Genomic DNA, 26,578 nt, shown 5'->3' with positions numbered 1-26,578 from the left:
GGCAAAAACTATTTGCTAGAAAAAAAATGTAAACAACTGAATAAAACCTAGAGTGGCTTTAAATTGTCATTTTACATTCATAAATATTTTGTCTCACTTGTATGATGTTCATTTTTTAAAATTAAAATTACTTCCATAACTCCATTTGTTTTAATTCAAATCAGGGGTATCAAACATAAGGCCTGGGGGCCATTTTGGTCTGGCAAAGACTCCAATCTGTCCCACTAGGGGGCTTTGCGAAATGTGGTAGATGGCATAAATTTTGGACTAATTTCATGTGTTTTACAGCTTTTTCCCACTGATAAAGACCTCCCCTTTATCCATTCATACCACAACAAAGTAATTAAGTACAGTAACAGGGTCCTTTAATTGTTTATCTATCTACAAGTGCAATTTCTTTATTTACAGTAGCAAGGAGAAAGATATTTTCGATGAGTTAACAAAAACTTTCTGTTTTATAATTACAGGACAGTCTGGATAATGATGCCAAGTGTCGTGCTGACAGATTTTTCTTGTCACTTACTGCTGTATAAAAACATTATTATGTAGAAAAACTGATTCTCACTGTAAATGTGTAGTTAAGCTGCTTCACACTGACAGAAATGAGAGATTTGCTGGTCTGGCCAAGTTAAGATCACGGTGGGCTGCATGTGCTGTAAAACTAGTTTGACATCCCTGATTTAAACTGTTGAATGAAATGTAATTCATATAATTAAATGCAATTTAGTTTTCATCGTATTACACGTACAATGTCTTTGTGCTACAGAAAGCAACAGTTTATTAGTTGATGATTTAGTTCAAAGTGCAAAGCAGACCACAGATTGGCTACCTGAGTCAGCATGTGACCTGAGGAGGGTCTTGATGCACTGTCAGTCCAGCTTTAGTGTCCAGTCTGCATGCACTGTTGCTTTATCCAGTTTTATGACTTGTGCTATTTCAATTTTCTACTTACATGCTAAACGATAAAATTTAAACACAGCAAATGTGGATCCATTTTTTTTCTTACCCCCAAGGGCCCCAGATTAGGCTAATCTGGCCTTCAAAGACTATGCTGCTAGGATTTATTATTATTGACTTCTGCAGGCATTAAATGTGTGTCTCTGCCATGCTGATTAGAGCTACATGTGGTTTTACCCAGATAATTTATTTATGAGAGTCAAAGAAGCAAAAAAACCCCAACAAAAAACAGAGGAACTCCCTTTTAAAGAGAAAAAAGTGGAGGAGGCAGAGAGAAGGAAGAGGGGATAGACCTCTACTGGGTGGCCATGAAACAGGAGCTGAAGTTTTCTGCACAAATACACACACACACACACACACACACCAGCAGGCATGCAAACCCATCTCACTGTTTGCTGTAAAGATCTCCCATCGCCTAGGTATGAGAGAAAACAAAGACCCATGTCCGTAAATCTGATGCACCAAAGAGCTCGGCCTCAGCGCCTCGGGAAATAATAATGAATATGGAATGATAGTCTGTATTTTGTACTGCAAATGCAACCAGATGCAAAAGGTGGATGGGAAAAAAATCAAGAGCAGATGTTTGAGATATAAGAGGTCTCAGCGACTGTGAGCAGCCAGTGTGCCCTGCAAACATAATGTAACCTTAGCCAGCGTGCAGAATAATCACTTACAGTATGTGTATCACCACTTTGTAATGAGGGAAGCTATAGAGGAGTTCTGCAGCTGCTCCCTGCAGTTGTTAAAGAAGCAGGCAGACACAACAGCACCCAATTAACATAGAGATGTGAGACAATGAGGAAAGCACACATGTCTGTCACATTTCTATAGCCTACTGTATATGTGGTGGTGGGAAAGGGTGTAATTGCATATCTTTCTCTTCCATAAGCTGCACAGGCACAGACATGCATATACTGTAGCTCTGCACAGGCAGCTGGTGCACACGGGCAGGAAGGTCTTGTGTTGTTTTCAGTTGGAAGACTCAGTGATGAACTTTTCTCATATATTGTACAGTTTGGTGTTTTGTTTTTTTTTAATTTCTATTAGATCTCTGTTTTATTGGAGCTAAGAGCGAATTAGCTTTTTCATTCAAAAACCTGGCCTCAAGTGAAAAAGCATAAACTCTGATGATATGGTTATACCTCTCAGTGATACAGTCTTATTTCTGAAACGAAACGGGTTGATAGTAACAACAAAACTTGTTTTTTTCTAAGGGAAGGAAAGACAAAAAAGTGGGCAGACTGAAACAAAACTGTAGTTTGTTTTAATAAGTAAGAGATTCCTGATATGTTGAGTAACTGGATGCACACTTACTCCCATCAAACCAACAGCTTATTACATGAAATTCTCTTTCGTTGCTTTGTTGGCTGTCAGACAAACATTTAGTAATGAGAAGTAGTGTTAAGAAATGAAAGTGTTTTTGAGAAAAAAAACAACAATATAAATTTAAAACAGATGGTGGAAAAATGATGCTTTAAAATTAAAAACTGCTGGAATTTAAATGAAAAGCATAAAAAAGGCAGCAAGAAATAACATCATAATGAACTGCACTTACATATTTCACTATTCTTTTTTAGGTAACACTTTAGAAAACAGCCTACATCTTGGGGCATAGCTCCCCTGCAATTAAATCGAAGTTTATTTGAAGTTACAATTTAACTTTATTTACCTGCTCATAGTTAAAGGTAACTACACTAGAATAAGGGGTTAACCAACAAAGAAATAATTATACTGCAAGTATCTTTAAGTAGTGTGTAAATGATTTTAGGTAGTGCACTTTTAATTGTGTAATTTTAAGTAGTGTTTAATTTCAAACAAACTATATATCCCCATCTTACATGGTAAATATGATGTAGTTTTCAGAGCAGGGACCTTGTTATGATGTGAAGTATAATGAAGTCTTTGTTCACATCTCATGTCAAGCCATAAGCACATGGTATTTATTTTTCTTCTAAATTGGAAAGGGAGAACAGTCCTTATCACATTTATATTGGTAAAATAAAAGGACAGTTGAACAACAAAACATCTATCATGCACATGAACATAATAAATATTGGCTATAAATGTAAAAAAAAAAATAATGTAAAGACTTCATAACATGGCCCACACTCCGAGAAGTACTCTATACATAAAATGCAAGACGGGAAATATTGTTTATGTTTCCACAAAATTACCACGAAATTTTGCATAATTAAAATTACTTGAGCGGTACTTGAAATGACTAACAGTATCATTTCTGTCTCGTCTCCTGTGAAATACCCAGAAGTTGGGCACTACGCAAATTACTTGTGCACTAGTTAAATTTACATACGCTGCTACTTAAAATGACTAATGCTATACCTAAAATTGCTTACAGAAAAATTAGTGTTACATTGCAGTTATTTCATTGTTATAATGGTTTCATTTTACCGACCTTTTTAGGTTCAATGAAACAGTACATAGTAATAAAAAAAAAAATAATTAGGGGAATTACAACCTTAGATATCGGCCATATTATAACATGTTACCATTTATTTAATAGTGAAAATTTTGGATTCTACTAACTTGGCCACTGTTGTGTGGAGGAACCCTTAAGCAGTACTCAGTAATGGAAATATGCACATGCACTTTCCCCACTGGTATCACTGGACAAGAGTCTTATTTACCTTAAAATGCCCAATATCACAGGATCAGACTATGGATGCAGTATAACCAGTGACTAAACTCAGTTGGGTACATTTGCTCAAGTAATTGGTAAAGTGTAGTTTTAATTTAGTATACTTTATTTGAGCATTTCTATGTTATGCTGGTTTCTTCGTATTATTTTTGTTGTTGCTGTTTTTACTTAATAAGGTATTATAAATATATTTTGATGATAAAACCTCTGCAAGCTTACTATTACTGAAGTAGTACGATTATGGCTTTTACCACAAATGCTTGCAGCAGATGGCTGCCCTCTCTGAACCTGGTTCTGTTGGAGGTTGCTTTTTGGTGAAATGACATTTTTCCTTCCCACTGTTGACAATTGCTTGCTCACAGGGGTGTGTGGGATTGTTGGGGTTTCTTTCTAATTTTTAGGGTCCTTACCTTACCAATAGAAAGTGTCTTAAGGCAACTGTTGTGATTTGGCTAACATACAAATTAAAGTAACACATCTTAAAACGTTGCTCGGTGCAAAATGAAGTTTAATTTCTTGCTGGTGCCACTTTTTGTATAATACAGTGAGGGCAAAGGATTGCATATAAACCTTAGGCTGTGTTGAGTGTTTGCCAAACCAGTTCTGATCTCTGTTTACTTCTGATTAAATATTAGGCTCTCATATGGGCTCCACCTCCCTCCGTAGGCCGCCCGTCCTGCCACCACATTTCAAAACGCTCTAACTCTGAATTGCCGCTGTCCTTTTTGTCCTTTCACAGCCGCCGTAGTTGGAAGCTATAATCAAAGATGGCGCTCCCCATGCGGAATAACATGAAACATTTCCCCAGATTCATTCAGAAGTTAAACTCGCCGGTAAGGTTGCTTTGCGCAGGACTTCGTCCGGAAAACAAGGTATGCTTTGCAAGAAAGCTTTTGTAGTTATTCACGAGCTTCGTGGGTGAAAAATTCATACGCAATAAACGCTGTTCTGACAAGAGTTTCGTTGAAAGCGATGCTTTCGGTGTTTATTTCGTGTTGAGAACTCAAAGGTCAGCTAATAAATGACCAATGCACATTAACAGGTGCATTACGCTTTGAAGCAGTTTAGATGGCTTCTAAGTGTTGTGTCCGTTTCTAATAAACTCACACTAAACATGCTCTGTGTGCTGCAGCAACACCTTGACGTGTAGTTCTTCTTTACAAAGAAGGTGGAAAAACTCAATAGAGGTGTATTATGGCAGGGGCGAGAATTTGCAGATTAGTCAGCCTCGCATATGTCCTATTTCGATCCAGTCCGTCTCATGCATGTGCACCATGAAGTGCTGTTTTGCAGACAAGGATGTATTCACAAATCTAACTGACATAATGCATCGAACAGGCGACACGACCTATGTTGGGTCACATTATCACCATTATTTCCGTCATCACAGATATTTCTGTGACGTTAGTCAGGTGCTTGTTATTTCTTCTTTTACTCCCATTAAAAACACTTTCTCATTAGGTAAACTACCATAAGCTAATTAGAACCTAAACATCACTCTGACTCATTGTTTTTATTATTTTTTCCTGTAACCATGTGACTGATTTCTAAAAACTAAAAGAGAAGTATCAAAATCTGGCAATAAAACGCCAGATTCTTCATTGTGTTTACTTTATGATTTGATGTTTGCCTATATTAAGAATTTTCTTTAGACAGGGTTCTTTTCAGGGCTTGGCCAATTTATCTTTCTAAGAGTGGAGTTCTCAGAGACTGCTGATCATCCTGTGGTCAAAGCTTATTTCATAAGGAGCTGATGCCTGTGCTGTTGTTGCACCAAAACTCTATAATAATCTCATAAGGGACCTGAGATCAGCCTCAGTGTGGCTGTTTTTAAATTTGAAATTAATTTGGGTTATTTCATGTAAACTGTGAGTGAATGTAGTGTCAGATTTTTGTTTATTCTGTTTTATATTAATGTAAAGCTCTTTGGCTTTAAATCTGGTTTAGGAATAAAAATTTCTTACTTATTTAAACAATTGAAAACAATGTGTTCAGCTACTGACAGAAGGTACAAAAAAATTACCTGTAGATGAGTTACACCCACCTTTACCTGATGTATTACCGAACAAAAGAAGGTGCAGCAGACTTGTGTAACAAAGCTAATGTCAGTAATTACATCATCTTCTAGGATGTTTAGAACTTCACTAGATGACAGGACATCAACCCATTTCTCTTTTTCACTCATCTCCATAATCTTCCTGTAGCTACTTTGATCTTTTGCTTATACCGAGGCTGCTGGCTTGCGGCTGGCTCTGAGCTCTGGTTAGCTTTAGCCATCTTTCCTTTGTTAGCTTTTTTAAAATATCCACGTTCAGCTGGGTCAGGGTGATATGAGTATATGGTTAAGTTTGTTGTTAGCAATGTTTTTGTGTTGGATTACTTTACCAACCTGTGTGTCTTTACTTACAGCGGAGAGCTTTCATGCTAATGACATACTACTGTGTCACTGTACGCAGTATGAAGTATGAAAAGTACTGACACTCCTTTTGGCGCAATGATTAAATTACACTCTTTAGTCGCAGCTGTTAGATTTCTTCTTGTTCAAAAGAAGAAAAAAACTTGTACTTTTTGTTGCACTCTGGATGAAAATAAAGACAGATGATATTAAATTCAGGTTCCACATCCTGGAAATGAATATTCTCACTGAAACCTCATAAATACATTTTAAAAAACTGTTCTTTAAATTGCTGAAATGTACTGAAACGTAATAAGTTTAGCATTATTATTATTATTGTTGTTGTGTTTTGTTTTTTTAAGTTTGATTAATTCAACTACTTTTAGAATTTCCAAATTCATAATTAGACCCATTCTGGAAAAATTACAGGAATTCTGGAAATCAATCTAAAGTGATTAAAATGATGTGCAGTGTGGCTATAACTGGCTGGGATGAAGCTAATGTGTATCTGGACAACTGCTGACAATTTGGGAAAATGTTCTGATCTGTTTTGAACCTGGAACGCCTCATTACACTTTATGTTTATTTTTATTCTGTGCAAGAATTCAATCATCCAATATTCTTCCTTGGGCTGGAGGAATATTGGAGGCTGGGGCCGTAGTTTGGACTAGAACAAAACATAGTTTCACCCAGTCCCTGTTGGAAAGGGATTCTGGGAAATGGAGGAAGTAAACTGAGATTGAATTAAGCAAGCAAGACATGGTTGTCTCAGTTATATAAACTAATGGTGTCACAGTTCTTTTTCTTATCAAGAGTCATTTAGTGTGTTTTTGGTTTCTGCATGAGTTTGAAGATTTATTCCGTGATGTAACACATTGTATTTGTTCACTATTTTAGTAGTTTTCATTTGCTTGTCTGGCTTGAGTTTGTTTTGTGGAGTTTATTTTCCTAGTCTGGCATGTGACATCACATCCTCAGTAGCACTCCTTAAGTCTACCTTTTTGACTTCAGTGGATTCGAGAAACACGCCTAATATAAGTCAGCTTAGGGCTTTTTATCATTGTGCAGCTGCCCTTGCGAAGCAAATGATGTGTTAAGGCAAACGATGAGTCCCTTGGCACACGTAAAAACAACCAGTTTGTTTCAGAGTAACAACAATCCTAAATATTGAGTTGTTCTGGCATGACTGTGCACCTCCAAACTTCACCCATCTGCTCAAAACTCCACTGCTGGTTGATGTACGAGCTGTAACACAGAATCTGCGTTCACTGCCATCTCGTCTGTATTTAGTTAAGCCAAAGTCTCTGGAGGGGCCGGAGAAGGTGTGCGACGAGAGGGGAGGAAGGGGTGGAAAGCTGGGGGGGGACTCTGAAAGCATCACAGCAGTGCTTCATTACCAGCAATAACATCAGAAATGAAGTGTTGGTTTTCATTTGTTTTAATTTTCTCCAAATGTGGACGGCCGAGTGCAAACACGACCGTGCTCACAATGCTCCGAGGTGTGATGTGCGTCAAACAAGATGCTCTTTTAGAGGTTTTTCTGCACTGTAAAAAGTCAGTGAGCCTCAACGGACTGACACAAAGATGAAGTGCGACCGTTTGTCAGATGCTTTTGATTTGGAGAGAAATGTTTGTCGGCTGTGGTTTGCTTTTAAATATTGGTCTCCTTGATGCCTGTTTGGGAAAGCAAATATCAGCGAGGAAACATCAACTTGCCAAGGCCTAAAATTAAAATGTGTTTTTGTTTTGCTTTGTTTTTTGCAGTCCTGGCTGGATGAACGGGTTAGAAACGTATGTTTTTCCCGGCTTTTTTTGGTGGTGAGAAACATTGCAGCTGAAAGGTATAAAATGTCTTAGAATGCAGTTGTGGTGCTGATTAGTGCATCACTTCCAAAATAATTTCAGGAACTTTGCAGATGTCTTTTTTGTTTTAAGTCTTGAGATCAAAGGCGTGTAGTCTTGAGATCAACTGGTGTGTAGGCCCGGAGCCTACACACCAGTCTTCAGAGGGAAGAGGAAACTACACAGCCTGTGTCTGGGACGGCATGGTGATGAATTGGATGCGCAACACAGAGGCTGCGAACAAAAAGGGGGAGAGCAGGCTGCAGTTTCTAAAGAAGCTGAGATCCTTCAGTATGTGCAACAGCCAGTACTAGGCTGCGGACTGCTGGCAGAGCAGCATTGGAGCTGTGCGATGACTGAACTGAATAAACTCATCGGGAAGGCTGGCCCTGTGATTGGCTGCAAATTGGACTCTTTGGGAGATCACTTAACAAACTGTAATCCATCCATCCGCTTCTCCTTTTCAGGGTCGTGGGGGGCGCCGGAGCCTATCCCAGCTGACATAGGGCGAGAGGCGGGGTACACCCTGGACAGGTCGCCAGTCTGTCGCAGGACCAACACACAGGGACAGACAACCATTTGCGCTCCCATTCACTGCCGCATTCACACCTATGAGCAATTTGGATTAATCAATTAACCCAGTGGTTCCCAAACTTTCCCCCCTTTGTTTTACAAGAAAAATGTTCCCCCCCCCCCCCCCCCCCACACACACACATCCTCCAACCACACACACCCATATTTTGCTCCATTGCGGTTTATTTCACACCTCAAACATTTAGTAAACAATTAAGCAAATACAAGTAAACTACAATAAATTACAGGTAGTAATAAAATAAACTACTAACTCTTTTACGCTACGTCCGCACCTACACGGGTATTTTTGAAAACGCAGCTGTTTCGTCCACACGGAAACTGTGTTTACAACCGAAAACTGAGATTTTTTTAAAACTCCTTTTTTGCGTTTCCGTGTGGACGAGGAATACAGAGTTCCTCACGCAACATCAAAGGGATGTGACTTTTTTCACGTCACGCTGTGCGCCACGTTATTGTTTACATGAGATAAATTGCAGAAACAAAATACTGTTAATTTGACTATCTGCGGGTTTTACACTCTTACATACATACACAGTTACTGTCCCTCCATTTACAAAGGCAGAGGCGTCACGGTGTGATTATTTTACATGTAGTTGTTTTTTTCCTGTGTAATAATATTCAACATTGCTATCAATACATTTTTCAAAAAATGCCTCTCTGTGCAAAATGGGTTCATAAACCATAAACAGCTGTGAGGTACTGTTTGTCTCTGATTTAGACAGGGGGAACAAATCGTGGCAGGATCAGCCTGATGTTATTTGTATCCCGCTGTAACTTTACCGTATAAAGAGCTAACGTCTCCAAAGTAGATAGTCATTACAACAAGTGTTTGTGAACTAAAAATCAAGAATGTGGGATCCTGTTTGTCCATGATTTGAACAGCCCAGCGCTGCTCCCTACGAAGGGGAAAACCAATTCTGTAGGGAAGATTTGCTTCACCATATTTTCTAGTCTTTGGCTTAGAATGAAGTTGGTTTGGAAACAAATTCAGCGATGCTTCATCTCCTGCTTTGCGTTTCTGTGGGCGCCCTGTGCTAGCAGTGTCCAATCGTTGGTGTTGTTGTTGTTTTTTTTTTTCCCCTTTTCATACACTGTAAAACCTAATAAGCTCACAGAACTCAAAAATTGTTGTGTAACAGATTACACAACAATTTTTTAGTGATGTTTTTAAAAGTTTTAAGTTTAACTAAAATAAAAATTATAGTTGCAGTTGCCTTAAATTACCTCAATGTTAACTCATAAATGTTGATATTCCTCAACTTATAATTAGGGAGTAATAAACTCAAAATGTTCAATATGTTTCAACTTAATTAAGGTGGGAAATACACTCAAAATATTTTACATATTGCAACTCATACGATGTGGGAAATAAACTCAAACTTTTTCATATTTTCTAACTTATAATATGGGAAATAACACTTATAATCTTCAATATTTTTAAAATACTGTGGGAAATACACTTACAAATAATTCTAAACTGTTTGCCCAGTAAATTATAATCAGCCAAAAGTGTTAGAAAACATGAAAGTAACAACACTAACAATTTAACAACTTTTTATTAAATACAATGTGCTTTTAAAAAGGCACAAACAACAGAGCTCACTCATAAAAAAGTGCTTCATAAATAAAACAAGAGAAAAAGACTCCAAGGGTCTCCATCTCAATTCTAAAATTCAATAACATTTTCAGTATTAACAGCAATTGCAGCTATTAGAACATTGAGGCATTTAACACTTACTGTACCTTGACAGCTGCAGCTCACTTTCTTTTTTAAAAATACATTAAAAAAAAAAAAAACAAACAGTACTGGTTTCCACTGCTGTACTTATAGGGAACAAACATCAAGGCAGTGCATTTACGTATTAGGCAACAGAACATTAAACATGAATAGTGAACTGAACAGTCATTCATCTTAAATGTGAGGTAGAAGAGGCAAATGATTAGGAAAAAAACAAACAAAAAAGCTTCCTCAATACTCAGCTCAACAAGTAGTCCATTCTGAGTGATTCACTCATTGAACAAATCATTCTTCAGCATCAGTAGATGCCCTTTCAGTGGTTTGTTGTCCTCAAGGCACATCACAACCTTCTGGATAAATGTGAATGTAAGCTCAAGTTTCTTTGGGTATTGTAGGTCTAGTGCATAGATGTACCCAAAGAGCAGGAGAAATGAGTCAGCCAGATTTGTGGGACCAATCACAAGTATTTCATCCTCAACGACAATGCAGATGCTTTCGGGACTGAAGAGGGCCGAATCAGTAGTGTCATCTGTGACAACTGTCAGCAGAGCCACAGGAGTGTCAGTGAGGTCTGGACCATCTGCTGACTGCAAAACAAAAATAATACAAGAATGAGTTCAGCCCCACAAGGACACAAATCATGCTATTGATTAGAGGTGTGAATCTTCATAAGTCGCACGTTTCTTTTAGGATTATAATGTCAACGATTTAATTTGATATTGCGATACATCATGATGCATTACAATAATCTTAATTTGGGTTTGGTTTCAAAACATATGTTTAAATAAATGTTTTCAATAATAAATATATGCCAAGATATTTGTTTTTGTTATTTACCAAACATTTCTCTGACCACAACATGGCACCTCCAAAAAAATAGAACACTTGAATTTTAAAAAGGGAGATAGATTATTATACAAAAAAAATCTGCAGATAAAAACTTTCAACTATTTTCATGTTTTCTGGTTTATGTGTAACAATCTTATTGCAATCTTATTCAACAATAGTTGATATATGGGAGAAAACAAGTCAGATGAGGACTGTGTTGAACCTCCTTCCTGATATACACCCTGGTTCTCCTTGAGTTCTGAGTGATGTCATATGGTTGATGCTGAGGCCAGTATACTTACATCACAAGTCCTGAATAACGTGGAGGCATCTTCACGCAGGTACACAGGAAGTGCACGAAGGACGAGGGCCTGTCTTGTATTTACATCATGCTGTTCCTAGATGAACATACAATATCTATTAGAATAGTAAGTAACACTAAAAACAAAGTGTTGGATAGCCATGTTCTGATTGTCATTGTTATAGATCAGGGGTGTCCAAACTTTTTGTGTAACGGGCTAAACTTGTCAATCTAGAAGGGTAACCCAAAAAAAATCTAAAAATTTTGAATAATTCCGGGCAAAATTCTCTAGTTTCTTTGTATTTATTTTTTATTTAAATTAGGACACAAAAACTCACCCACTGACAGCTGGTGAAATGTTGACTCTCTGTAGCGCTCTTTGCAGTCTGATATCTGTAAACAATATGTGCACAAAGACGACTTATTAATGTTCAAAAACATTTTTTGCACAGCACACACACGTAGTCAGCTGATCTCATCTGATGCAGATCTGCTCCTTGATCAAGTGACATTTGTCTGGATTTTTGGCACGAGTGACGTCGAATCAGCACCGCAGCTGGATGGCCCGATTTACATACCCAGCGCAGCTGATACTCACCACAATAATTTACTAAGATTATATGCACTCCTGTTATTAAGTCCAGTTCAGTCTGTTAATGTTAACCGTTTCAAACTAATGTTAATAGGTGTGTTGCTAAGCTTAATAACTTAAATAACAAACTTGAAATTTACCCGTCCTATTTTCCCTTTTATTGTTTTTTTCTCTGTGCTGTAAATCTTCTGTCTAAGAAGAAATCTGAGGCTGCTGTTCTGAAAATGAGCTACCAAAGCTTTTTCTGAATGAATCAATAAAGATCCATTTATGGAAAGCTGTGATGAAGGCAGTTTTGTCTTTAATTATATTCAACAATATAACATATTTGACCACTTTTAAGTGATTTTGTGATCTTTAATACACTAAAGTTAAGGTTATTTACCCAATTTCTAGTAAGTGGCCCTCAGTGAAAAAAGTTTGGACACCCCTGCCTTACAGGTTAGGGAGTATTTGTGATCCGCACAGTCTGCATCAATGATTCTTTCTTAGCCTGGGAGCAGAACGCGGCTCTTTATTTTCATTTCATTTCAATTTATCTAGCAAAGATCGATAGGGTCTGGCTTAAAGGTGTCAAGGAGGCGCCTCAGTCTGGCTGGTTGAGCCTTGTCGAATTAGCGCGAACAATTTAGCTGAACTTCGTTCATAGCACCGAGTTCGACCAGTGTATAATGTTAGGCTGAATCAGGCGATGCGTTTTTCCGCAAGCCTTGACTTGTAGAGCTCGCTTAGTGGAATACCCCTCTAAACTGTTAAAAGGATTTCGAGATTATCTCACAACCACACATTTGAGACTACGAAAAAATACAAACATGTGTCTAATTACCATCATGATAACACACTCATGTTGTTTATTATTGTTCGCTTCATGCTAGCACACACACACACACAGCTAAACAGCGTAAACTACTGACTGTTTAACACGGACACTTATTGAAATAAGTATACTCACAATACGCACGTGCATTACCGGCGAATACGACAACCGGTAGAAAGTTCAAACGCATGGAGCTAGAACTGCCACCGTCAACTTCCCGGGCAAGAATACAATGCATTATGGGAAATGTTGTCCCCCACGGAAAACCGCCAAAACGTTACACCATTCTAATTTGAAATAACATTACGTATTTGTCACATTCGAAAACTTCTAAAATTACAATTACTTGGATTCGAATTCATTTATAACAAACATTCACTGTGCACAAAGTACGAATATATTTCCAGTAAAAAATAAAAAAAGAATGTTTATCGAAATTAAATTTAAACAAAACAAAAACACGTTAGACTTAACAAATTTAGGGCAATTGATGAAAAAAAAATAAGGTGGTGGGTTGAAGTTGGGGACTCTTAATCCACACGGTCTGGCCAAATCTTCCCCGCATCAAGGTAAATTCAAGATGGCTGACTCAGCTTTCCTGAAGGAGCGACAAGACTCCACCCACCTGAACGTCACTAATATATGCTTCTTAAACTTTTTGAGCGTTCCAAAAAAATTAGCTAAAAAATATTGAGCCCTATTCAATTAAAGCTGCATAAAAGCCAACAGACCTCAATACTTTATAGTTTGCTCAACTACAAAACGACATTTGAGTGTTATGAGCTTATTAGTTATGAGCTAGAACAACTGTTAGGGATTACAGTGTACCGCGCCTCCCCTGCAATGGCTCTGCGCCTCCCCTAGGGGGCGGGCCCCACACTTTGGGAAGGTCTGAATTTTAAATGTTATATACCAATGTGGTATGTGACTTTTGTTGCCATGATGCCTCTCTTGGAAATGAGATTTTTAATCTCAATGAGATTTTTTTACCTGGATAAATAAAGGATTAATAAAAAAAATTTAACCTATCCCCACAAACTGCATGTCTTTGGACATGCAAACTCCACACAGAAAGACCCTGGCCTGAATTGAACTCAGGGCCTTCTTGCTGTGCAGCAACAGTGCTAACCACTGTGCCACCACTTGCTGGACATGCGGCAGAGAAGCTTTCTAAAGGGCTCAAGCTACGTCTGTACAGCGTAACACATCTAACAGGGAATCATCTGTTTTCTCATTATAATCACTTATTTCAACTTTGCACTGTTACAACTCTTAAAACACTGTTACACTAAACCACTTTTATGCCATCATTGTTTTTTTTCACTACTTTTTTTTACAAGAACTTTCGAAATAAGTAAAGTATATCTATGTTTTATTTATTTATTTATTTTTATTTCATCTTGTGAGTTCCTTAGCCAGGGGTCTTACTCATTACAAGCACATGAGACGAGATATCACAGGTATTTAATGATTTAAAAATCCAAGATATTGGCCGATATTATTTCTTTTCTTTTCAGACATAGGAAACAAACAAATTTCCCAAACTTTTGTTATGCATAAATATTTATGAGACCTTCGTAAAACGATATGAAAATGCAGTTTAAAAATAACTTGTTTATGCTTCAGCGGGCTCTGCTTGGATTAGCTCGTTGTCGTGTTTGTGGCGTTCCAAACACAGGGACGCTGCAGGGCGCCCTCTGTTGGAGGAACTATGCAACATCAACAGTCATAACATGAATAAATAGTTTTCGTCCTGTGTCTTTAGTTTTTAATTACATTTTTTTCTGTTATAGGCTGTTTTAAAAATTCAATAGCGTTAATATCGGCTGGCTGGTACATCAGTGGAGCTCTGTCTAACTCGATATATTTACTGTTAAGTTTTTATGTGTCTAAATTAAATGAAAAAGAGGCATTAAGTAATTTTTAATATAGTATATGTTGTCTTACACTAGCTTTTAGAGGTACTGTGATAGCTTTTTTTTTTTTTTTTTTTTTTTTTTTTTTTTTTGTCCTCAACAAAAAAAAAACAGTTCTCAGTTAAAAATAAGCAAATCTTTATATATAAATCTTTGTATCTTTGCACTTGAGAAACTGCAGATTTGTTTGGATAGCACTGAAATATTTCTACTGTAACTCTACAGCAGGGGTCCCTAATCCCAGTCCGCGAGGGCCGGTGTCCCTGCAGGTTTTAACTCTCACCCTGGGTCAATACATCTGAATCACATGATTAGTTCATTACCAGGCCTCTGAAGAACTTCAAGACATGTTGAGAAGGTAATTTATCCATTTAAATCAGCTGTGATGGATCAAGAACACATCTAAAACCTGCAGGGACACCGGCCCTCGTGGACTGGGATTGGGGACCCCTGCTCTACAGCAGAGTTACCTCCAGCCTCACATCACTTGTAAATATGTTCCTCCCCTGTCCAGGCATCCCCGGCCTGTGCTCCTGTTATTGGTTGATATCAGTCATGTCAGCCCCCAGCTCCAGGAAAGAGGAAGTGACTTCTAATTTTTCTCTCCGTTCTCCTTGACTCCACGTTCACTTACTCGAGTGTCAGTTAAAACCATTAGAGCTGTTCCCACACCACACAGGAGGGGCCTGCGAGAGCGCGGAAACACAGTCTCTCCTTTGAGGATGTTCATTAACTGCCCTATTTATTTTCAACTGTCAGAAAAGCCCGCTAATTCTCAGCAGTCCCTCCTGTGTAATTAGGTCTGTCGTAATCATTCTGCAGCCGGGGCCCTCACTCAGATGCCGCGCACATTACCCGTCTCTTAAAGCAAACCCATATGTCAGCGTATTCGTTTGGATAATTTCATATAGCTAAGTCGAATTACAGAGTCGCTCCACAGACGTGCCCACAGTGGTACCTGACAAATCTTACTAGTTCTTCCATGCTTCAGCTTGTGCTGTCTGCAGCACTGTTCCCCAAGCTTCTGACATTTTTAATTAAAACCAAACGAGTATCTGATATTGTGTCTTTTGAGTCGCACTCAAATCGAGAGACGCTGCCTTTGGAGACGGAAATGACTGCACTCTTCAGAGGTGGAGGTTCACCCTGAGTGTTACTTTAATTACATATTGTCAAATTTATGACGTGTGCGCTGGCTAGGTTTTTGCTGTCTTGTGACGCTTACTTGTTTTTCTTTTTGAGTTCCTGTCAGTCATTTGTTTCCAGCAAGTGAAATGAAATTAAACATATCCATTGTCAACATTGAAAGGGAAGGAAATGGTTTAATGAAGCTATTTCAAATGGCTTGAACAGAGCCAAAGCATGGAAGTAAGTAGCTCTGGTATAAATGTGTTTATCTAAGAGTGAAAAAATTGCAATATAAACGAAGTTTCCCAGCTGTGCACAGCTGCTGTTCATGGGATCGTTTTTGTAGGCAAACTGGTTTGGCTCCAGCAAAGCTGAACTTGAGCTGGGTTGTAGTCAGTGATCCTGCTTTTGGATTGATTCATCTTTTGTGAGAATGATAACCTTTATTATATTAAAATTAGGATGCTAAATAGTTTGCTGTGAATGGTTAGCGATCTTATTCTGTCTAGAAGCATTTAAAGTGAAAGGTGAGCTGAACTTCCCCCTCCAAAAAACTGCATTGGTGTGTTTGTCTGATGCTGCCATGCTACCTCATTATTTGATAAATACAAATGCAAAGCTGCTCTGCATTTTTAGTATTTGATTGGTCCATCAAGTTCATGCGCCCACTGTTTAGTCTGAAAGATTTGTGAACACTGTTGCATGAAAAACGGTGCTTTATGTCTTTACAACAGGTTCAATTTCATCTTACTCTGATCATAGTTTATTTAGTATATATGTGTGTATGTGTGCTTTCTCTTTAATTATGGGGTGAACAGTCTGAATGAAACTTTTTTTTTTTCCAACATCATCACACATAAAATGATTATTAACATATATTTTTTTTTTTTTAAGAAAAGATGTATTATAAATGATACATTTTTGATTTTTGTATATATTATGCTCATTTCCTCATCCACAGGCTTGGCTAGTTGAAATTACTATCTGCAGTGGAGATTTGGTTTCTAACCCAAGTTACCCCTTGGTCATATAGCTGTAGATGTTACATACATCCAAGAGATGGGAAGGTTGGCAATGCAGTGGTTAGCACCATCATGTCAGAGAAAGAAGTTCTTGGGTTCAGATTTAATGGCTAGCCAGTAAATTTTGAGTTTGCGCATTCTCCCAGCTGCTTCCCACAGTCCAAAGACATACACTTAAGGTTAATTGGTGTTAATAAATTGCGCCCCCTCCACGATCCTGAATTGTATAAACAGAAGGAACAGTTGCCCAATGACTAGTTTTCATCACAAATTATCATCCCTTCAATCTTAATTTCAATTACTGCTAATCAGCTATCCCCAACGCTTCCCATTTTTTTGAGTTTCAGTGAAGTAGACGTTGTTCTGCTCTGCAGATGTGCTGTGAACTGGAGGGGAATCTAAACAGGACGTGCAGCAGCTGCAGGACTGGTTTATGTGCCATTGGTTCAAGTTCAATGAGGCAACGAGAGCTATTCACTAGGGGTGCAACGATACACAAAATTCACGGTTCGGTTCGATACTTTGGTGTCACGGTTCGATATTTTTTCGATACAAAAAAATGTTCATGCATTTTTAATTTGTCATTTATTAAAATTATAAATATATATTTTAACTCAAAAGTACAGTTTTTAAATTTAACCCTAACCCTTGTGCGTGTTTTTTATTTTGACAGCGAATGCGCACCTGCGGACCACTTATGTGCAGCCCTGGTTATTTAGCTCATCATATTGCAGCCACAGAAATTCTTTTGTCCATGAAACCATAAAGCTGCACTTTCTTTTTGCCTTATAGTCTGATTTGTCATAACTTCTCCGTTTTGTGGTAAGCTTTTCTTTGGCTGTCACTTCTTCACCCTGACCTGTCTTATTTGGCTCAGCAGAACTGAAATGCTTTTACACGCTCACTCACATAAGCTCAGCGATTCTCTGCGCGATCAACCTCTCACATGTTTAAGCTGCGGGAGATTTCACTTGTCATGTTTGCATAGTAAGCTAACGATTAATAAGACGATGTCAGAGGAATTGGTGCACAAATTATCATCACTCACAGATCAGTGCTGTCGCTCTCTATACACAGTTCGCACGATTGCAAAGTGAAAGCAAAAAAAACAAGCGCAAATTCAAACGCGACTTCAATATGTCACATATTGACAGTGGCTCACCGATGCCAATGACATAATTACCCAGCTACATTTCTGAAAGAATGCAAAAGCATTGACATATATTTTTCCTACAATAGCCCGACGGGCAGGGAAGAGATAGATTTTGGTAGCCTGACTGAAAAAATCGCTAGCTCCGGGACGTCGGGCTGGCGATATTGCAAGCCCTGTATCTGATTGAGGAATCACTCATCTTTGGAAAAGAGAGTTTATTACAGAGAAATGGCTCTTTCCAAAATAAAAGCTATACTATCCGCTTCTTCTGGGCTATATTCTCAGCAGCATAAGGAGAATCATGTGCTAACAGCTGTCTAAATGACTCGGCTAAAGTTAGTAGCATGCTTGTTGTTTTTGTCTTTGCACTAGGATGATGTCGGCGTAAATGTGCAGTCATATTCGTTGTGTTCCCACTAGTGCTTTCAGGTTGATCTCGTTGAAATGACCTTAACGCCACAACACGGCAAATCTCCGTTAACGAGCTACCGCCGATCGCTCCGTGCATGGGGCTAGACGGCCAACACGTTAACGAGCTAACTGCGCTAACACACTAGTTCCCATCCATGTAATTGAGCATTGCATGGCACATCCAACATACTGTTTTACTTTAGTCCATGACTCGCTTACCTTCAGGGTCATACGTCACATGAAAACCAAAATAATTCCAAACGCCAGATCTGAATGTTGCAAGTAGAGCTTAACTTCTGTCTCGCTAGCTTGCCCTGCGCTCTTCCTTCTGACTATGCTGTCTGTGTTGAGCGCTCAGTGGATCTGCGCTGGACAGTGCAGCCTAGGCGGAGTAGTCGAACACAGATTCACTGAGCGCTCAACACAGACAGCATCGTCAGAAGGAAAATTGATAAAATAAATTACAAATGTTGTATTGTTCGATACATATGCGTACCGAACCGAAAGCACTGTATCGAACGGTTCAATATCGATACGAATATCGTTGCACCCCTACTATTCACATATCCTAGCTAATTTCTAACCAAAACTGTGGGTTGGGCATCTCAATAAAGAGGCAGCTGATCATTTCTGTGTTGTTTATTTGTCACAAAATATCTGTACTTACATTTGCGAAAGAAAACTGTTTAATTCTTTTATTAATTATTTTAAGGAAGTGTGATGGTGCGCAAAATATGCATCCACCTGTGCATGTATCCTTCCCTGCCCTGCTGCCAGCAAATCAAATGGAGGTTTGTGGGAAACACTGAGATGTGTAATGTTGTTAAAAATTTCTAAAGTATTCAAAAGTAGTCTTTTAAATCTGTGTTAGGAAGATGTTTTATTATGGGCCTTAATGTTAAATGGTGTGAAGTTTCTGCTTCTTTGGATTAACCATCTTTCACACGTGTTATATATAATAACATCAGCACCTAATAGGACACTGTCATTGATACACTATCGGCTGTCAGTGTTTGTCACTTCCCATAAACTAGAAAAGTCATTAAATGTTTAGTTTCTAATGAGCCAGATCCAAGTTTCCTGTCTTAAGTAGGCAGCGCTCCTCTTGATGATCTCCCCCCAGGCTATACTGAAGTCTGGTTTCTTCAGAAGCTGCAGACATTTAGGACTGGAGGCCGGAGCTGCCTCTGCTGCCTGGTTATTTTTGGAGCACTGTTGAGCCCTGTCTGCGGGGAGTGCTGTTTTTGAAGGGCCTCCAGTCCCATTAATCAGCCAAGGGACCCCACGGCGCGAGCGGGCCCTGAGCCCTGGCCTGCCACACTGCAGTGTTCTGTTCCTGTAGCCCCGCTCTCTGCACAGTGTGAAGCTCAGAGGAACCTCATCAATCTCACCTGTCCCACACGTCAACCACAGATTTAATCAATTGCTCCTTTTTGGCCTTCTCTTCTGCTGCCCCTGCAACCCACTCTATGGGGGGAAAAAAGGAAAAAAATGCCTTTGACTGGACTATAGTCCGTCTGATTTAAAAAAAAAAAAATCATATTGCTTCCTCCTTTAATATTTTTTCCTGTTCTTCTGTCCCCTGCTTTATCCAGCACTTCATTTACTTTTCTTCAGTTAAATTCATTAATACACTTTTCATGGTGTGTGCACATTTTCTCTGTGGTCATATGGACTTTGTTTCAAATTTGAGTGTATCCTCACATTGGCTAAACACACACATGCTTTCAAGAAAAAAGCGGTGAGGATGGTGGGAGTACAGTAAGCCCTATTTCCTGTTTGATACCTGACTGAAGTGCAGCTCTGTCGGTCGCCTGCTTTAACAGGTCCCTAAGTGAGCGGTAGACAGAGATGAAGAAAGATATGTGGGTAAGGAGGGGAGGGGCTCTGTGTCAAAGTGTATTTCAGCATGTTGGCGTTAATGGGGTGCCTGCAGTGCCCAGGACAGAATAAGAACACTGGATCCAATGTGCAAGACACTCAGCGGGAGCGCAGCGAAAATCCTCCATCCGTGGCCCCATCTCTGTGCTCCACAGACATGGTTAGATCTGGGGCGCTTTGCTTGCCCACAAAGAGCTGATGGTAATTCACAGCAGGGAAAGCAGCGATGCTCCCAGAGGTGTTTTTTCTTTTTTCCCCCTTCAGACGTGCTGAAATTGGCGTAGTAAAAAGGCGGTGACTGTCGTACCTCCTCCTCGGCTCCACGGTGAGAGAGATATCAGTGGACCACTCCAGGACACTGAGGCTCTGATATGATGTATGAGCTCTGAAAAGCAGTCTGGAGGAGATCTGAGAAGAGAAATGAGGTGTTATGCAAGTTTTAGCTCAACCAGAACCATGGCTATGATTAATAACATAGCTAGTTCGAGACTGTCAGGTCACACTAGCTGGAAGCTACAAATGCTTGATAGCAGCAGTTGTAGTGATAATAATAATGATGATGATGATGAACCTGTGGTCTGTTTTGGCTTGCTTTTTTTTCAGATTACGTAGCAGCTTTAGTGAACAAAAGTAACAAAAGCATAAATTCTGCGCAGTTGGCCATTCTCACATGTAGCACAAAAGGAAATGGTCTGCGTGAATTTCTCACTACTGGAAATTGGTTTAGAAATTGAAGTTTTCACTCTTATGTGCGTCTGCAATGATTAATGTCTAGATTAAATAAAGGAGTGCCGGGGATGTGTAAAAAGGCGAATTAGGAAAACCCTGCTTGACATGATGTGTAAAAGAATGGGTGCTTTTCTCCGAGACTTCAGATGAGGTGTACATTTATTCTACGTTTCGAAGGCAAACAAAGTGTGATAGTATCAGCTGGAAATATAAAAAACAAAACAAAAAACAAAACAAAAAACAACGTTGCAGTGCTCTCTAAGTAGGCAGCCATGAAGGAGAGACATGGGTACGGTTTTCCACAGTGAAAACTTTTCGATCACGCTTTGTCCAATTCAGCCTACATGTGAGTTGGAAGCATCCAAATGTATGGCCTTTAAGCTAGCAGAGGGAAATCATATATGATTGTAGATTCAAGCCCAGAGTCTGTGTATCCACTTTTATGCATCTGCTCCCACTGCTATCTGTCATTTTACACATTTCTCGTTAAGGGCGTAATTTCATTGTAGCTCGCACTCAGTCAAATGATGAATCCAATATTTGTCATTTCCCAATATGCAGTTGTTCCAGTGCTGCAGGATACTTTGGAGAGAAGACGGAAATTTTCCTGGAATGAGACTTTCTATTAAACTGTGGGAAACCAATCACTGATTTCTCCTCGTCTTCAAATGATTGGAATGAAGTGGCGCCTGTGACAGTTGTTTTCCATTTAATAACGCAGCTTGTGGATGGGATCGAAGTCATGTTACTGTTTTGGATAGACTGGCTGATAGTGTTCTTTCCACTTGATGTGAGCTGTCAAATTCACATGGGCAGACACCTTCACAGCTTCGCTGATGTTGATGTAGGCATAGACTACACGTGTGGACATATGTCTGTTTGCACATGATCGCTATCCCTACGGATAATACCACACACGCGGACAAATGAACACATATTCCCGGAAAGGTAGTGCAAGTGTGAAAGCATGGCCTTTTTAGTGTATGTAACCTTCTAGCTGTTGGCGTTAATGTCACACACACATGGTGCGTAATGCATTTAGCATATGGCAGACGTGGATGAAGAAAGCTTTCGTCGCCTTTGCGACGGTGCGGTCTGAAAGCACCGCGCTCCTGTCGGTGTAAAAATATGAGACGAGAATGGCCAGCGTTTTCCGTGTCTGCTCCGTGTCATCAGCAGGTATCCAGCAACTATGAGAATGAGGCAGAAAGAGACAGAAGACAGATAACACTGCTCAACAGAGGTTTGCTTGTATAAAACAGCAACTGGACAAGAAGGAAGTGTTTCATTTGTTAACTAAGAATTAACGTCTGCTGTTACTCAGGCTTTCGTCTCAATTATTTTTCTTTTGGATTTTTGTTTTTTCTTGAATTGACAATATGTGAGCCAGACACCATCTGTCATACTCCAGGGACGGCAGTGTTGTAAGGCCAGCTGGCCAGAGTTCCTTCACTTTGGTGGTTGAAAGTGTTTTTTTTTTTAGTTTAGTTTAGTTTTTGGAATGTTTCAACCCACAGAGAGTGTCTGTTCCATTTTCAAATAAAGGAATAAACACAACATTTGGTCCAAAATATTATTTCCCTCAGAAAGAAATGATCAAAGAACACAACAAGAAGCACCTCAAGAGTGCAAAACCTCTGCCAAGGCAGCTCGCTCTCTGGTCTTTTAAATGTACTTTGAGAAGTTTGTAGTGTAGTAAAAACAATTGCAAATTGCAGCTTTTATTATTTTCCCTGTTGAAATATATTTTAACATGCACAATTTTGAATATAAATATTTTTTTTTAAAATAATTTTTATCTTTGTAGATATAGTACGTGTATCTATTTTCAGTGTTTAGTGCAGTTCCTTGAATTATTTAATAATAAATATGTGAATAAGTAAAAAAAAAAAGGTTTTGATCACAAGTTTCATTTAATTAAAAAATTATTCAGGGAAGGCACATTGCACATGTATTCAAATTGTTGTGTATTTAAATGATTAAGACCTGTTACTGTAATGTACATAACAAAATGTATATTATTATTACAATCATAAGAATCATATTCTCATGAGGTGGGTATGTATCATTGTAGGGTCTACCTTACACTATAAAGCGCCTTGAGGTGACTGTTGTTGTGATTTGGCGCTGTATAAATAGAACTGAACTGAATGAGCTTCAGATCAATCTATTGACTTTGTTGGAGGGGTAAAATGTGACATCATATTGTAAGAATCATAGTTTCTGAGTTTTAAGGTTTTTTCCAGTTTAGACCAGTAAAATATTAAACTGACCTTGAAGGCCATTGGTGGACGTAAGATTGTAAACACGATCCCGCTCTACACCCCTACAAAGTTTTATCATAATTCATTCAAAACTTTTTGAGCCACTGTGATTACAGACAAATACATGCTGGTAAATGCTATGAAACACATAAGCTCTGTGGCAGAGGTGATATTGTAAAATAGAATAACTTGTGAATTCTAGCATTTTGTAAATGGCCAAACTTTAGCACTGTTTTATGATGGTTTCAGGTCTTTATTAACATGTTTAAATCTGGTTTAGAGTAAGAAATATATCTGATTTATCTTACTGGAAATTGTCTAACATACCACTGGGAGTCATTTAAAGATGTAAGGTCAAGCACTATACAAGTATTTCACAAGTTATTGAATTTAATATCGTGCGTGGCAAAAGTGTGCTTGTTGATAATATTTTATTACTGTTGGCTTTGCAGCGCAGTATTCATTACAAACATTAATTGCTTTACAGCGTTTGCTGTCGCCTCTGTCATCGTGCTCTAGTTGATTTACTTACTTGCGTAGGTTACTTTCTCCTCCAAGAGCTATAGTGGCATGTGTTTAAAGACACTTTCCTCAGACCAAAAGTAACACAGAGGTGTCTGGCGAAGTGGCTTAAAGCGTGATAGCCCACGATTGCCCAGTGGCTAGTTAGCTGTGGCGTTGACTCTCATTTGACACTCGATTGGCTCAAATGACACCATTACCATGTCTGCATGGCTAATGGCCTCCCCTGGGGGCCGGAGCAGAAGGGGGGGGAACATGCGTTTGGCATGTCAGCTCGAGGTGAGAACACACATGAGCCAGACTCTGGGTCCCGTCCGCACCCAAATCAATCCTGACACCTCTTAAGAGGCTCTCAGCATCAATGGCACTCCAGCGCAATTACCCTGTCGGTAATGACATAAGCACCCAGTTCCTTCCTGCCTCTCTCTCGCTGGGTGGAAAGCTGCTCCCTCAGGCCAGTAGATGGAGACTTTGTGGACCAACGCTGGCCTCCCAGCAGTTGTTATTCGATCCCTCAGGGTTTAAAGATGTAGAACCTCTGGGCTACGCCGGTGAGGGAGCAACTGTTATCTGATCTCAGATGCTGTGGTGAGCCTGTCCCTCAGTCAGATTGAATGTGATTTAGTTCAGCAAGCTGTCAAGATAACTGATTTCTGAGCGGTGACTGAAGAGGATATCCTCTGAAAACTTCAGGTTTTAATGATTAGTTATAATAACCTTGAAAAGTGCAGTGGGGAACATATGATCGCCAGTCAGATTTTGAGGCGATAATGCGGAGATCCTGTGGGCTTTGTGGGGTTGGGGGGAGTTTTAAAATGGGCTCTTCAGTCAAACGTCCAGGTGTTGCTGTTTACAACCCATCAGTGCTATCTCATATAAAGCTTAACATATTTTCTTTGAAAACGACTGCGAGGTTATTACATAAAATCTGACAGTTTAGCACAAGTTTCATTTTCAGAGGTTTTGGATAGACATAACTTGGAGCATACAGAGGTAGTAATAAGTGGGGAGGATCCAATCCGCGGTCCAGTACTGAAAACTATTGAGCACCTTCTAAATGGATCTTGTGGTAAGATTGATTTGTCTGCTGCTGAATCTCTTCCTTTGCTTCTTGCCAGCATATTCAGAGCATATTTGTAGGACAATTTTTATCCTGAACTCAGAAGTACAGCCTCCACTTTCCATCCAATAAGACCCCTGTGTGTTGGTATAGTGGGGGATCCTACAACAAAAACAATGCAGGTTCTTCAGGCATTAACAGTTAAACAATTAGAGATCATCTAGCAACTATAATGCACAGACTGTTCATTAAACACACATTCCTAATATATTGCAGTGGTACTGTTACTAGCTTACAGTTACCTACTATTGGTGGATTGAGGTGCTTGAGCCATACACATCACCTTGTGTAAAGTCCTGTAGATTGCCATACTATCTTTAAATTCACGGATCCATGTAGTTATTTAAAACTAGACTTCCAGATTTGTATTCCATTGTATTTTGGTACACAGGTAATAATACACCTGTAACAATGCAGCCCATGAACCTTCCTTTTTTTCTAAAGCAGGCAATTGGCAGGTATTTCTGGCCACGGAGTCATCCTGCAGACCTCAAAGGTCTAGTCCTCAGGCATGCGGTGGTTCTTTTTATCTACCTTGAGCATTCATCCAAGCCACTTCTGCCGGGAACTGAATCCTTGTCTCCACTGTGGGCTGTTATGTGTATTACCAAAGCGCCAAAGATTTTGTCTTTCTGCCAGACCAACAAAAACAGTTCCAGTCTGTGTTCATGTGTCTTTCTGCTCTGTTGAAGCCCTAATCTACTGTGTAACGGTTTTGGTCGAAAAGCCCTAGTTTTGGATGCCAGCGTGGTTTCATGTGTCATAACAGGTGCCACTCTGCTTGCCCTCTAATTGTATCGTGTGGTGGCACAAGCAGAGGTTAAGACTCTTGCCTAGCAAGGCTAATTGAAAGCCAAGGTTCAGTGAAGTCGACTGATGCCAGGAGAAATGAGGTGTTTGGCCCCAGTCAGACTCTGCAGGAAGAGAAATATAGTTTTAGTCCAGTGGTACAACCACAAATACTGATCTCCCTTTTTCAATTGGTGAGTGTTGAGACCCTGCTGCTGTCTCTAAAATAAGGTCCTTGTTTTAATTATAGAAAAAACCCTTACTCTATGGTGGGCTGCTGTTGTTATATGTGATGTATTTATGCTGTTTTTTTTATCCCCCCCTTTTTGTGCAGCTTTCTGTTATGGTAATGAAAGGCTTTGAAGCTGGTTGGATGGTTGTAAGTGATATTGTTGGCCAATGAGGTGATGCATTCTTTGTGCTGGATGTGTTTGGGAGAGAACAGAGGTGCTAGCCATGGAGTTAGCATCTTAGTAATACAAGCATGACTGCTAATGGCCCCCAACCTGCCAATAGTTTAACACTGACACTTCGGTCTCTACAGGCTTCTTTCTAGTTGTAGCTTTCTCCCTTTTTAAGGATCTTTTGTCTTGGCCTTTGGCTTTGACTTTTAAAGTCAACCAACCATTGTTGCGCTAATCTGGAGACATTGGTGTTATAGGCACTGTTTTAAGAACATAAGTTAATGTGCTAAAAAGGGATGATATTACACTTTGGCTCTATTTCTTTCCCCTCACCCCTCACTGGTCCCAGCCTCCCCCTGAGCCTGGTTCTGCCGGAGATTACTTCCTGCGATAAGGGAGTTTTTCCTTCCCATTGTCACCAAGTACTTGCTCATAGGTGGTCGTCTGATTGTTGAGGTTTTTTTGTGCCTTGCGGCCACTGTTGTTGTGATTTGGCGAAACTAAACTAAAATTGAATTG

General features: G+C 39.3%; 1 protein-coding gene and 1 long non-coding RNA gene across 3 annotated transcripts in view; one reads left to right on the top strand and one right to left on the bottom strand.

Annotated features, from left to right (window-relative positions):
- Positions 1 to 4,309: 4,309 nt before the first annotated feature.
- wars2 (tryptophanyl tRNA synthetase 2, mitochondrial) overlaps positions 4,310 to 26,578 on the top strand; it is a 34,341-nt gene continuing 12,072 nt past the window's right edge. The window contains exon 1 of the mRNA XM_040034689.1: positions 4,310 to 4,485. Within this exon, the coding sequence (XP_039890623.1) occupies positions 4,381 to 4,485 (105 nt within the window). The 5' untranslated portion in view covers positions 4,310 to 4,380. The remainder of the gene's footprint in view (positions 4,486 to 26,578) is intronic.
- LOC120735354 lies at positions 9,984 to 13,461 on the bottom strand. Of its 2 annotated transcripts, XR_005696233.1 has the most exons (4): positions 12,856 to 13,461; positions 11,650 to 11,704; positions 11,313 to 11,408; positions 9,984 to 10,769 (listed from the first exon to the last, which is right to left on the bottom strand). It is a non-coding gene; the product is annotated as an uncharacterized LOC120735354 (long non-coding RNA). The 2 variants fall into 2 exon arrangements; XR_005696232.1 differs by lacking the exon at positions 12,856 to 13,461 and having other exon boundaries at positions 11,650 to 12,842.

This window comes from Simochromis diagramma, unplaced genomic scaffold (assembly GCF_900408965.1).
Source record: "Simochromis diagramma unplaced genomic scaffold, fSimDia1.1 OVJJ01000091.1, whole genome shotgun sequence".
Taxonomy (NCBI): Eukaryota; Metazoa; Chordata; class Actinopteri; order Cichliformes; family Cichlidae; genus Simochromis; species Simochromis diagramma.
Note: the sequence above shows the minus strand (reverse complement) of the source record. Positions and strands in the feature narration are given on the sequence as shown.